We start from the raw sequence: 14,068 nt of genomic DNA, 5'->3' as shown, positions 1-14,068 counted from the left end.
TGTAATGACGTAAGATGAACGCAAATGGACCAGGGTTCAATAGAATCAAGTTGAGTCAAGTGTAAAACCAGACCAACACTGCGGGGGGCGCCGAGAACAATTGGCCCTAAAAGACTTGTTCTTCAAGGCCGCTGATGGCCTTTCATTCTCTTCATTAGTATTTCAGGTAATTATGAAAGTGTCAAATATTGATTTATTCAAAAGAAAGTGCTGATGCTGCCCTAAGATGTGATCAATTTATTGTTGCCTCTCTGTGGGAATCATGAATCAAAGTGGGAATTTATCAGTTTACAATGGGCAATAACACTCGCATTGTTCCTATTGCTTAAAGATCAGGGGTCGTAAATGAGCCCATCACTCCAAGTCTCTTCCACGATGGATGTATTTATTCTTTAGAAGCCATCAAGGCAACTTAAAAGAAAAGGATACAATTAAGTGATTTACATCAGTTGTTTAAATCTCATTTCTCTTCATATAATGAGACAACCATAGTAGAGCTAGTGTCAAACAAAGAGGGTTTTCATAGCAGCACCATAAAACAACAGTCTGTTTCTGAAAACTTCTGGAATCACATGATATCTCCATTTTGACAGAGGTAGAATTTGCAGTACACGTTTCATTTACAGGTCTTAAACAGCTGGTCATAAATACTTCTCTCTATATAAAGCTCTCTGGGGGAGCAGGGAATATCATCTACATTCTTCCATGAGCGGAGTTAAACACAGGACTGTTTGTGTTGAGCTGTGAAATAGAGGCAGCCATTTTGATGTGAAAAAAGATACGGCCATCTCAGTACACACAGGGGCTTGCGACAAACGATTCGTATTTGACAGGTTATGATTGATGATGGCAAGGTCCGGGGGACACTGGGAAGGCCAATGACCTCTGGTCTCAGGCCAGGCCTACAGGGGACAACAGTCCTGGCACGAATTCACTCACAGCGGGGGAGAACCTTTCGTGTATTGGTTTTTAATGTGTTCCGGACACATAGTGAAGCTGAGAAGATTTCAACCAAAGTTTTCATTTTCTTACTATCGTCAAGCTGTTACTTGATCCTGTGACTGAACTGATGTGGAACTTCTTTCTGGGAGGGAAATCTTTTGCTTTGGAAACATTTTGCATTTGCAACTATCCAAAATTCTCTCTAATAGGAAAAACAGTAATATTGTGAAATATTATTACAATTTCAAATGTTTTGTATTTAAATATATTTCAGAATGTAATTTAAACTTATGATGGCAAAGCTGGATTTTCAGCAGTCGTTATTTCCATCTTACATTATTCTTCAGAAGTCTTTTTTTTTATTATCAATGTTGTGGTGCGTAATATTTTTGAGGAAACTGTGACATTTTTTTCTTTCAGGATTCTTTGAAAAATATAAAGTTAAAAAGAAAAGCATTTATTTAAAATAGAAATATTTTGTAACATTATAAATAACTTTTAATCAATTGAATGCATCCTTGGTGTATAAAAGTATTCATTTCAGACTGGTTTTTCTGAACCATTACTTTGTTCATTTAAATTGTGGCTGTTCCTTAGACACAGTTATTGTACAGCTTAAAAATATAGACTAATTTGGATTACTTTTCAGGGTCATTTGAACTACTTAAATGACATTTTCTTAAACATGATAGCTCTAATTCTTCCCTTTCTTTATAATTGGTAAAAAAAAAAATCTCTTTGTGTTCGATAGAACAACAACATGAGGGTAAATGATTTTTCATTTTGGGGTGAACTATCACTTTAAGATTAGCTAGAACCAGAAACTGTTTTTAATAAATGTTAAAACTCAAAATTCTTGCATTTTAGAATAGATATGTGCACAACATTCTGTGCCAGTCAACAAATATGACATTATTCACACTGCACGTCAAAATACATTTAAGATGCGTGTCCTACTTGCGTTCTGAAATCTTTGCTAGGTTGAAGCTCAGATTGCACAGTAACCAACACTTGTCAAAGATCTAAATATGAACTTGGTATCACTGATCATTGACCTTTCCTCTATTATAATGTACTGCTAAAATTTACCTACCAAAATAACGGCAGGTGGATCGTTTGCATCCTGCCATTCATCTTCCTCATGTCAAACACAAAAAATCAGGCTATTGATCGCTTTACAGACATTCAGTTAATATGTAAATTTTAGAGAGAACTGACGACAACAAAATGAATTTATGCAGATGTTCCCTTAAGAACATCTAGCAAGTTGCAAAAAAACCTCAAGTTGAGAAAACCCTTAGTGATAATAGTAAAATAAAAATGGCAATAAAATTAATAAAACATTATTACAATAAATAATAACAATAAGCAGTACATTTAAATGTTACCATAAATTATTTGACCAAATATTTGAATAGTCATGAAGCCAAAATGCATAACTAAATGTTGGCAAAAGCATTACACTGGCCATGGCCACAGACAAAAAGAGAAAGCCCTAAAGTAGAGGTTCAAAGCCTTTTTATCAGCTGAAACCTAAACTTATTTTTAGTTATTCTAATCTATCAATAAATATAATGAATTTTAGACATACATGTCTACAAATGTTACTATTTGAAAAAAAAAAAATAGTTTAAGTGTATATAAAAATAAATAAGTGTCCATTTTTATATATATTTTATTTATATATAAAATATATTGTATATATTTATGTTTTTAAATGAAGACATTTCTATCACCATCTAATCAACTTCCTGCAATACTAATATCAACCCCTAGGGATTTGTGAACCCCCAGCTGGAACAAAAAACCTAAAGTAAAAGGCAAAATCTTAATCAAAACAAAACCTGCCTGATTACAGAATGTCAGTAATACAGATAGTATTCGCCAGGGAAACCTGTTGTCAACGTGTCAAAGAGCTGCTATAATAAAGTTCAGGAAAGTCAGGAAAACACTCTCAGCAAGTGCAGCTTTTAATAAGAGCTGTAATGTGATATTAGCTGTTTGTGTTTTCGTCTCAAATTACAACATGCCATTAATCTTATTCAATCCAAATATGTCTTGAAATGTCATTTATAATATGCAGTATGTCGCTTGTAATATGATCCCTACCAAATTTCAAACCAGAAAAACCACTAACGATGTGCTGCTATGAACACCCATGTCAGTGGGGGCAGCAATGCATATTTAAAAATTTCACAGGAGCAAGCGATTTTGCTCTAGTACAAAAAAGTACACTCAGGATTATCAAATTATCACCTGTCACTGTTGAAGCACACAGAAATTTGAAGCTCCCGAGCGAAGGAAAATGGACAACAACGTGTACAATCAGATCTGAGGAATTTAACCACAGTCACTGACAAAATATCCCATAGTACTACTGTAACTGACTTTTTGATTGCCAAAAATAACATACGTATATCCACATGCAACATCTATGTTTAGACGGTAGGTGTAGATACCCTAGAACCGCCCCAGATACCCTAGAACCGCCCCGGTCTATTAGCATCTACTGAGTGAACATGTATTGTGAATCTCTGTCACAAAATGGTCTCATCTCAGTTAACAAACAGCTCCAACTGTCATTCACAAATCACCATAATGAGTGACAATACTTAATATGGAGAATGTTAAATGGGAGTTCCCGTTCTATTCATGCTGTCAGTGTGATAAAACAGCCATGAAAGCCACTCGGTCATTTAACACCATAGAGACATGATTGAGAACACAACAGTAAAACAAGTACAGCAGGTAACCTGGATTGTGTGCTCAAAGATTCATTTATAATAGGCAGATCCATAACATAAAAAAAGCTTTATTCTAAAACAATAGGGCAGGATTTTTTTTTTAAGATTAAAGTGTCAATCACAGAAAACATGAACTGATAGTTAAATGAATATTTGTTTAAAACACCCCAGGTGCATTCAAAATTGTATAGGCTAAACATTTACATGTTTGATCTAATCTGTATAAAAGTAAGTAAACCCTTGATGAGTGCATTAGGTGTTCTATACAGATCAATACAGATTTATACATCAAGCATAAGAACAGAGGCAGCAGAGGCAGATTTAATTACAGTATATTTGATCTCATGCCTGAGCTGACGGGAAGAGCTTCACTTCGCTGCATTCAGGCATTTTTATGTGATGGCATCACTAGACTGGGTGACTCCTCGTTGGCTGTCTCAGATGGATTAGCCCATGGCGCAATAACAACAGCATGAACCGCGATAAAACCTGGCCTGCATTCCTGTCATCACAAATTCAAACAGATGAGAGTTAAATGACAACTCAGTACTCTCTGTCATCTGTTGCCTCTCAGGAAAAATACATCAGATATCCTGTGACTGCCTCAAACATTAAACCAAACCACCAAGGTGGAGTTCTGCTAAAACAAGAAAATCTGTTGCAAAGATAGTTTGACTAGTCAAAAATGGCCACGCATGATGATGTATAAACAAAGTATACTACAAAAAACTGGTATGGGAACTCACTGGTATGGAAAGCTTCAGAAAATATTTACTGTGTATAATACTAACTAACTATTATTTTGATGATCGATCAAATTATTTTCCGATCAGTCGATTAATCCTTTACTTCTCCTAACAATAAATAATAACCGTAACTTCTGCCATTAATATTTCAATGTTTTATTCAAACATTTTATTAAAAAAAAACCACACAAAAAAACAAGATTAAAAACAACTAAGTGCAAAGAATTAAAAGGCATCTATCAGTAATACTTGTTGTCCATGATGGCTGCATTCATAGTCGCTGTTTGGGATTGACAGCAAGGAGTGAGTCTTGAAATGTTTCGTTCATTCAGCAGATTATCTGCTTGAATACATATCTGTATGAAGCTGAAGTCACAACCGCATTCTGCGACAGTATCAAAAATGGCGATGTCCAGCAACATCTGGAGCTTTTATCACAATTGACACAGTGTGTTATTAAATAACAATCGAGTCCAATTGAGGTCAGGTATTTTAAACAATTTTAAAGGACTTTAAATGCTTAGTAACCGAGTTCAGGGAGTATATTACTATGACAGTCTTATTTAATCTTGAACTGTATATCATTAGAAGAACTTGGGGCTATATAGCTTCAATATTTCACCACTGTTTATGATAAAAACAGTTAACAGTGACAGTAATTTCTGTCAGAAATACACATCAAACATGCAAAACCATACCAGTTATTGGTATTTCAAATGAAATATCGAGATGTATTCAATAACGTCTGCTCCTTTTTATTTGTGATCATATATATCAAATAAACATCCATTAGGGCTTTTAGTCCAAAGGTGTGCACATTTGGGGAAAAATGTATGGATTCCCATGTTTACTTAATATTTCTTTATAAAGAAATGTATTTGTTTTCATTTTTCAGTAAATTATGAGATCCGTCCGATCTGTCACTCATATAATGTGTCATAACTCCCACCATTCTATGACGAAAATCTGGTAGCTCTGCATTCTGTCCTCGTAACTAAACTAACAGATACGTTTGTAAAGATGAAACATTAAGCTAATAAATAGACGATTAGAACAATATGTTTCTTTGTGTTTTTCATGTGATTTGGGGTATTATAAAAATAAAGGATGTTTATATAAGAGATGTATATATGGATCAAGGGGACAATGCCAAGAAACCGGCCACAAGTCTTTCCGATTCCGAGCTGGTCCGTTTTGTTGCCAGGGGCAACAGGCAATAACGTCAGCTGCGCATTCTCGCTCTCTTCTCTCTGACGGCAAAGTGATACACACACACCTCCTCCCACTCTCGGTGCGTGAACGAGCGGAGCAGAGCGAGCGTTTTCAGTTCATTCATATGGAAGCTCCACTCACTCCGCACTAGTGGACACACACCGTCACGCGTCTCATTCGCTCCGGTTAAATAGTGCTTGTATTGTGCACAATTTTACTAATTCCCACAGGTTTCGCACTCACACCTAAAGCGTGCGCACCACTGATCTATATAAGTGGCACCCACATAAGCCGCCTCTCAAAAAGCTTGTGAGTCTCAAGCCAAAATGAGTGGCTTACTGTGCTTAAAAAGTCAAATACACACAAAATTGTCAAAATGGCCGTCTTGGCAAGTATTCAGTTACACATCAGTTTATGCATGATGTGTAACAGTGTATTGGATCTGTGTATAAACTCTTAAAGTGACAGCAGCCTAATATTTCTGCTGCTGTCTGTCATGTTAATAAAAGAACAAAAGACAAAGAAAATCACTCTCTGCTCTTGACTGAATATCATATGAATATTTCATTTTTACAATGAAGACTCATGAATAATGAAGACAAATTATTGTGCCAAGGGAGAGTGACCAATAGAAACCGGTCTTTCATTCTGGGTGCTTAAATACCACCCACTGAAGGGCAGCTTCACTTGAGTTCAAAACATTTCAACCTGCAAGCAAAGGTTTTAGAGTCACAAACAATGACAGCAGAACAGAGAGCAAATTTGTGTGTGTGATGAAAACTGCACAAAGACAAACAAAAATGTACTCGCACTGCAAAGAGGTTTGCTATTAATTACTTTATTTTTGTAATTAAAACAGCTTTAAGAAGACTTTTTTATTTGCAATATTTTTTTAAATACAATATAATTATTTTTGCTCTCAAACAAGACACAAAAGTAACTAATTATAATTTACTAGTAATTTTGACTTTTTCAAAACTTGACCTTGTTCTTTACTTGAACTTGACGTTATTTTCATTTTTTTCCTCTATTCATTTTAATGTGGCATCTTTTTGAAAAGGGAAACAACATTTATCAAATTAATTAATTAAATTATGAATAAATATATAATTACAAAAAAACCCAAAATTTAAGTAATCCAATACTGTACATTTTGAAACACAGACTGCTGAATATCTCCCCTTCTTGGATGTAAAACTTGTAACAACAACATCATAGCACTAATATGTAGTGCATATAAGGACAAAAGCATGAAGTGAGCTCTGCCAGCTGTCACAATGTTGTGAGCTATTCAGTAATAATATATTGTATTACTGAAAATCTGCAAGGATTTTATTGAGATCCTGCCAAGTACCTTTAGTGTAATGTGTAAGGAAGCCACAATCACAACTGTTAGAAAAGCACATCTGTCATTGTTCATGGATTAAGAGAAGAAAAGAAAAGAAACACACTCAATTCTTCTTTCTCAGAAAACAATCTGCTGCATTTTCTGTTTGTCTTGCAGACCACTGCGCCTGACAAGTTCATAATAAAACTTTTCAGTCAATCATACTCAAAGTACATTTCAAACAAAAGTGGCGTGATATTGGCTGTATATATAGTACAGCTATGGCTTTTAATGTACAATAAATCAAAGTAAAAAGATACACTTAAATGACAACTAAAAGGAGGAAAACCCTCTGAAGAACAGAATTATATATTAAATATTCTATTCTATTTGGAAGCTGATGTATTACTTTGTTTACACTACCATTAAAATTTTTGGGGCAGTTACGATTTTTTACTGTTTTTGAAAGAAACCTCTTATGCTCTCCAGGCTGCATTTATTTGATCAAAAATACAGTAAAAACTATTAGCATATATAATATATCTTTATTATTATATCATATTTTATTTTATTTACAAATATATCATCTTTATATTTGATTGTATTATGAAAATAATCAAATACATTGTTTGCTCACATAGATACCACAAAAGTGTAACAAGTTTATGGAAAATGAACTTGGATGTAAACCGAAATTACAGCGAAAATACACCATATTACCAAAACAGAGGTTTTGTAACATATTACAACAAAAACAGTCCTGTGTACTTAAAATAGCTCTGTCCTGTCTTGGAAAGTCTTCAAAGGCTGCAAACTTCCTCATATTATGCAAGGCCATTAATGTTCCTCTATTTCCTCTATAAAATATAGGAGACTGATGTCGGCTAAAGCACCTCGTGGGAAAAACCCATCCGATGATGTACCTCCCTCCTCAATAAAGCAAAAAAAAAAAAAAAAAAAAAAATGCATTATGCTATGGCGGCTAACATAATACCAGGATGCTGCCTTCCCCACTGTGGCAAGGTCATCCCCTCAGGGATGTTTTCACATAATCTGAGAGTAATTATAAAACAAACAGCAGAAGCCGTTGTTTCAGATAGCATCAGGGGCAGAAACACGCCACAGTGGCAGCAACACTTCAGAGAAATGGACGGTTCAAGCAGGAAACCTGAAAAAGCCTATCACAATAGTATCCACACATTCTCAGCCTTTACCGAAACAATAAACCCTGCATTTCTATTGTTGGCAAGACTGCAGATGGGTGCTTAGAGATTTATGATGCTTTGTTTCCAAACACAGATGGCACACAATTATATCAAACCTACTTATTCCAATTGCTCTTATGAAATGAGATCCTCGAAAACCTTATATTTATTCCTAAAAACATTTTTTAAAAAGCTTGTTTTGTTATTTGCTTTGCTACGAAGATTGGTGAATACAATTTTACCTGGAATATGGCTAAAATATCACCAGCAAGTCCTATAATTACCATATGTGAGCCTTATCATCTAAAGGCAACATGTGGTTTTGCAATGTGGGTGTTAAGGGGTGTGTGCTTCTGCCATTCGTGATCTGAATAGCTGTACATAAATAGGCTCACCTCTTTTTTGCATGAAACTGAAGAGATCGTCAAGAAACTCCTTCCTTTTCTCATCATCGTCCAGTTCGTATAGCTGTGAAATGAAAAAGAAGATGCTTTTTTAGTATTGTGAGGATTTTGCTTTGAGTTATTACAGTTATGAAGTTATAAAATGCGCAAGACACCCCATCTATAGTTAAATGCATCATATTAAGGCTGGATGCTAATACATCCACACCAGTGGGAAACCACATGCGTTTTAAGGGCGCTTTTCAATTTATCGGCATATCCATTATGTTTTCTCATCCTGTCCCCGCTCTCTGAATGGACATGCTCAAAAGAGCCTTTTAAAAGCCATCTCGTGAAGGAGAAGACTGCAACCTGATGGAAATATGTTCCTCAACCTTCACTTTCAATAAGTCTTAGGCCACGTTAACAGGCGGGCAGGTCGATACAGGAAGACAGAGGGATGACCTTTGGAAACAGCGGGGCACATGGAACAAGGCCCCGGAGATAATAACCGATCATTTAGGAGTGTATTAGCTGTCACCAATATTAAAGGACCAATGCAATCAATGCCTCGGAAAAAGGTACAGTGGGTTTAAAGTGTGAATACGACACAACAGGCTTTTACCCATATGTGACATTTCCAAGCCTGCAACACGGATAAAACATGTTCTGTTCGAAATACGACAAGCAAACAAAGAAAATCGTATGAATGAAGCTCTAAAATGCAGTAAAGCCTGTCAAGTTACCTGCACCTGATTTGTCAAAATCTATGTGCTTCATAAACTTCAAGATGTATGGCAATAAAGGTGACATTTGATCGTTTGATTTGACTGTTTGTGCAGATCAACTGTGTGGCAAGTTGTTGAGCGACATAATGTAAACCCTAACGAAACAGGCACAGAACGTGTAACATGAGAATTCGGCTTCTCTTAAAGTATTTAAACGCAGATGTTGCGCAAGTAAGACAAGAAAACATTCTGGCATAAATAAGGGAAAATATACATTCCAAAACCCAAATTGGTTTGAAATATTTGATCAAAACTAAAGAGACATTTTAAAATAGCATTTCTCATTTTTAAACAATACCAGGTGAATTTTTCCACATCTTAAATACATTGCTCACTTTTATCTATCCATTGCTCACCATTCTGCCCTCTTCACTTGAGGTGCCAGGAGCTATAACAGTAAATTAGAGATTCATTAAGATTGAGGTGATGTAATTGTGACACTGTCACTTTCAGAGGCCATCACTAAGCTAGGGTGACCAGTAAAGGGGTAATTAATGACCTCTACAATGTTGCATTAAATATTAACAGATGGAAAATACATTAGAGCACTGCTTCGCCTTTGAGTGGTCCATTATGGTCATATTAGGTCCATTCCCAGCATCATGACTGCAGGAATGCAGAGCACTGATGCATGTAGTCTCACAAGACTCACGTAAATCTAAATCTTGGTGTGACTGACATGATTTATATGAATTTGAAGTCACTGATTATATGGCATAATCTATTTAGTTAAATTACATGCAGTGTTGTCCAAAAGCCTATGACTGCACTGCTGAGCTGAGATTCAAAATCGAATTTATACCCGAAAAGGGACAGAAAGATTTAGAATTTTGTAAACAACTGTTCATTGATTTAAACCTCCCTCACTATCTCCACACAAGTCACATGTCTATGTCATTCATAAGCCATTCTGTCGTTCCTTACTGATCTACTCAGTTGCTGAGCATGTGTGTGATCATTATAAAGCGTCTCAATGATTCCATGTAGTTTCGAATGACACAAGCTGCTTATAGTGTCAAGCCCCCAAGGCTGCTGTTACACTCTATGATCACACCCTGACTCAACCTTCAGCAATTACTGGTTCAACATGTATGCACACAAACAAAAAATGGATGAATTACAAACAAAATATGCCATTGACATACTTACACGTTTTATAATCTATTTGCAAAACTCATCAAAAGCAGGAAATACAAAGTAAAATATGCTTTTAATCTTGATCTCGGTATATCACTCTTCTTTAAAAAAAGAAGTATCTCGCCGGGATTTCAGTAGAGGGAGCTCTTGACAACACAATAAATTATCACACACAACTGAAATGTTCAGCTTCTACCAAGACAGGGTTTTTACCAGGGCTTTCAGGAAAAAAACAGACCTCCCCAGACTGACATTGAGGGGTCCAGCAAATCAAGGACACTGACTCCCATATTGGGAGTAAAAAAAAAAAAAAAAAAAAAAAAACTTTTTTGTGTTGTACAATTAATGTCCAAGAGAGACATGTTTCACAATCCTCAAATCAGGTACGTGGGCTGGTGACAGGGTGACATTCTTTGTGACTGAAAACACACACACACACACCGCTCACTTTGACAAAAGCAATGAAGGGGGAGCTGGGATATGACTTTGAACCCAGTTAAAATGGAGCTTCAGGCAGTCTAGAGCTGTTACATGTCATACTAAAACCTGGAAGCTCAGCAGAGAGACTGACTGTTGACCTAAAAGTTTGGAAATGCTTTTACTTCTATACCTTGTGACCTCTGTGACACTGCAAATAATACAGACTCGGTGTTATACTCATGGGCGTGCTCATTCAAAAGTTTGGGTAGCAGCACAGATGTAAGGGAAAAATAAAGGCAAAGTAAAATAACTTACGGTGTAAATATTAGTGCCCTTTTAAACATATTTTTAAAACTTGGCATAAGTATAAAAATGTATAAAAAAGGCTAAATAGTTACAAAATTTGATCAATTTATATGACTTTTCCAGTTATAGAAATTACATTTTTAAAACAATTCTTGTTGAGGGGGTGAATTATAATAAGAACTATCTTGATTTTCAGTTGTTGTAGCTTATTTTAACACTTTGCTTCCTCTTTATTTTGAATCATTTTGAGTCATCTTGTGGCCCCTGGCAGAGAACCAGTACGCTGGCAAAAAACATGGCTCTCAAAGCACTCTGCAGTCTCTTTATTCTCACTAAAATACTAATTAAAATCAATATTTCATGTCCATTTATTTATTCATTTGGTAAACAGCTTAATAAAACATTTGATAATATACAGTATATTGGCCATTATCGCAAAATAAACTCCTTCAAGATGATCTGATCACCCTGTGAGGGTATATTTTGCAATAATGACCTACATTATGGCTAATGTAAGGTTAAAACGAGAGTAAAAGTACAGAATTTGTTTCTTCAGAATATATGAGTGCTGTTTATATATATATTTACTACAGACCACTATCCGTAACTGGAGATTAAGAATATATTTAGTGGAAGACTTTTTGAGACTTTGAAGACTTTTCCAAGACAGTTAGTGGAATATATAATTTTGAAGGTAACAATCACCATCTGTGCTAACAACAAACCACTAATTAAAAAGCATCAATACTGGGGAAAAAAATCCCATGACAACAGAATCGATCACAAGAAGCTCCCTCGTTGTGTGTGGCACTGATAGTGTGTGTGAACACGTGTGTGTGAACACGTGTGTGTGTGTGTGTGTGTGCACGGGGTGCTGGAGCTCCTGGGAAACTTCTGGGCTTAATATGGCTCTGTGTTTTTGAATGTGAGTGTGTGAGAAGCACAGGCGCAAGGGAGCAGGAGTTAATTAGAGAACAACACGACTGGTCACGCTGGCACTGGTCCAAACTGGCCGACTGCCAGTGCTGCTTTCATTCCATTACACACGCACGCACACACGCACACACACACACACACGATCAGCTGACATAATGAGATGTGTAAGCTAATATGAAGAGCTGATCTTTGTCTTTCCTTGATGGAGTTCCTCCTAATGGCATTTGATCGGGTACTTGAGCTGACGGACTGGATTAAGTGGCAGTGAGTTGAGCATGTACTGGCAGAGCTAAGTGTTATTTTACAGGGCCAGTGGAGGATGCCTCTTTAACTCCCATGTGGGAGGTGTGAGAAAGGCCCTTCTGTGATGAGCATGGACCTTTGCCCAGACTAAATCAGATTGTCATGGTGTAATTGTGTACGAAACTGATTTCAAAAAGCCATGTCACACTTGAAATTAAAATGTATAATGTCATCACATACTGTACCTATTAAATATTTTACAAGGTTGTATTACAGGCTGAAATAAAACTAAAATAAACCACTAAATTGAGTATCATGACAATATTTCAGCTAATTTTCAAAAGTGTAGCTTTTCAAGTAACAAGCTACATTTTCAATGAATGCAAGAGCGAAATCACTTTTTTTGTCACACTGTATGAAACAGTGGTTACTTTTTGGGCCGCCTATTCATTATCAAGGTCACTTACTGCACCCCATCGAATAAAATGAATATCAATTTAGATAAACCTTACCTGAACATTATTGTAGATTATTATTCTATTATAATAAATATAATAAAATATTATTAAAATATTAAAACATTTAATAATTATAATAAAAATTATAGGTAATACTACAACAACAACAATAATAATTATTATTATGATGTCATTAAAAAGCATGTCATTGAATGCCAAAGAACAGAATTAATTTTGATAGTGTTCACGTTATTTTACATATACAAAGTATTAAAATATTTACAACAATGACAGTCATTTTATTATAAATGATTCTGTTAATCACTATGTTTTTAAGTTCTTAAAGGAGTAGTTCACTTTAAAATGAAAATTAGCCCATGATTTACTTACCCTCAAGCCATCATAGGTGTATATGACTTTCTTCTTTCAGACGAATACAATCGGAGTTATATTAATAAACACCCTGATGCTTCTGAGCTTTATAATGGAAGTGCATTGCAACCATCAGACTGAAGCTCAAAAAAGTGCCTCCATCCATTAATAAGAACTCCACACGGCTCCAGGGGGTTAATAAAGGCCTTCTGAACAGGGACGGACTGGGGCTAAAAAACAGCCCTGGACTTTCTCCCAAGTAGGCCCATCATCCAGCCATTCGCCACTAGCCGTGCGCGACAGACACTAGCCAGGATGTCCTGATACTATGCCACAACACTGTAGCCTATCAGACAAGGTATTCACAGCAAGTAATATCTCAAAACCAAAGATGATAATTTGGGTTTTGTTGATTAATGAAGCCTCAGCCTTCAAATAAAAACAAAAAATGTATAATGCCATTACATCTGCATTGAAAATAAAATACAAATAATGAAATGTCACTGGCTACAGAAACCCCAAACTTGTAATTATAAAACATATTACTATATACCAGTAGGGTACAGGGGTCTCCAACCTTTTTGTGTGTGAGGGCTACCTCAAGGGATAAAACAATCTAGAAGGGCTATACTCAAAAATATTTATTATACATATAACATGGTGGTGCTTTTTTACCTTACCTTTACCTTTACTTTTAACTTGAACTTTGTTACTTTTTACCATCATATTGCGAAATAATAAAATATCTTGATATTCTGGTTCAGACTTACAAGCGAAAAAAAAAAAAAACAATTCCTGAAAAATTTGTAAAATATATATTGAATTTTTTTTGGATTCTCTATAAACCTA

General features: G+C 35.6%; 1 protein-coding gene across 2 annotated transcripts in view; it reads right to left on the bottom strand.

Moving 5' to 3' along the window:
• arid3c (AT rich interactive domain 3C (BRIGHT-like)) overlaps positions 1–14,068 on the bottom strand; it is a 93,026-nt gene that overhangs the window by 25,805 nt on the left and 53,153 nt on the right. For both annotated transcript variants that reach the window (XM_056270005.1, XM_056270006.1), the window contains one exon: positions 8,572–8,644. In XM_056270005.1, the coding sequence (XP_056125980.1) occupies positions 8,572–8,644 (73 nt within the window). The remainder of the gene's footprint in view (positions 1–8,571; positions 8,645–14,068) is intronic.

This window comes from Rhinichthys klamathensis, unplaced genomic scaffold, assembly GCF_029890125.1.
Source record: "Rhinichthys klamathensis goyatoka isolate OS25496 unplaced genomic scaffold, OSU_Roscu_1.1 h1tg000296l_1, whole genome shotgun sequence".
Classification (NCBI taxonomy): domain Eukaryota; kingdom Metazoa; phylum Chordata; class Actinopteri; order Cypriniformes; family Leuciscidae; genus Rhinichthys; species Rhinichthys klamathensis.
Note: the sequence above shows the minus strand (reverse complement) of the source record. Positions and strands in the feature narration are given on the sequence as shown.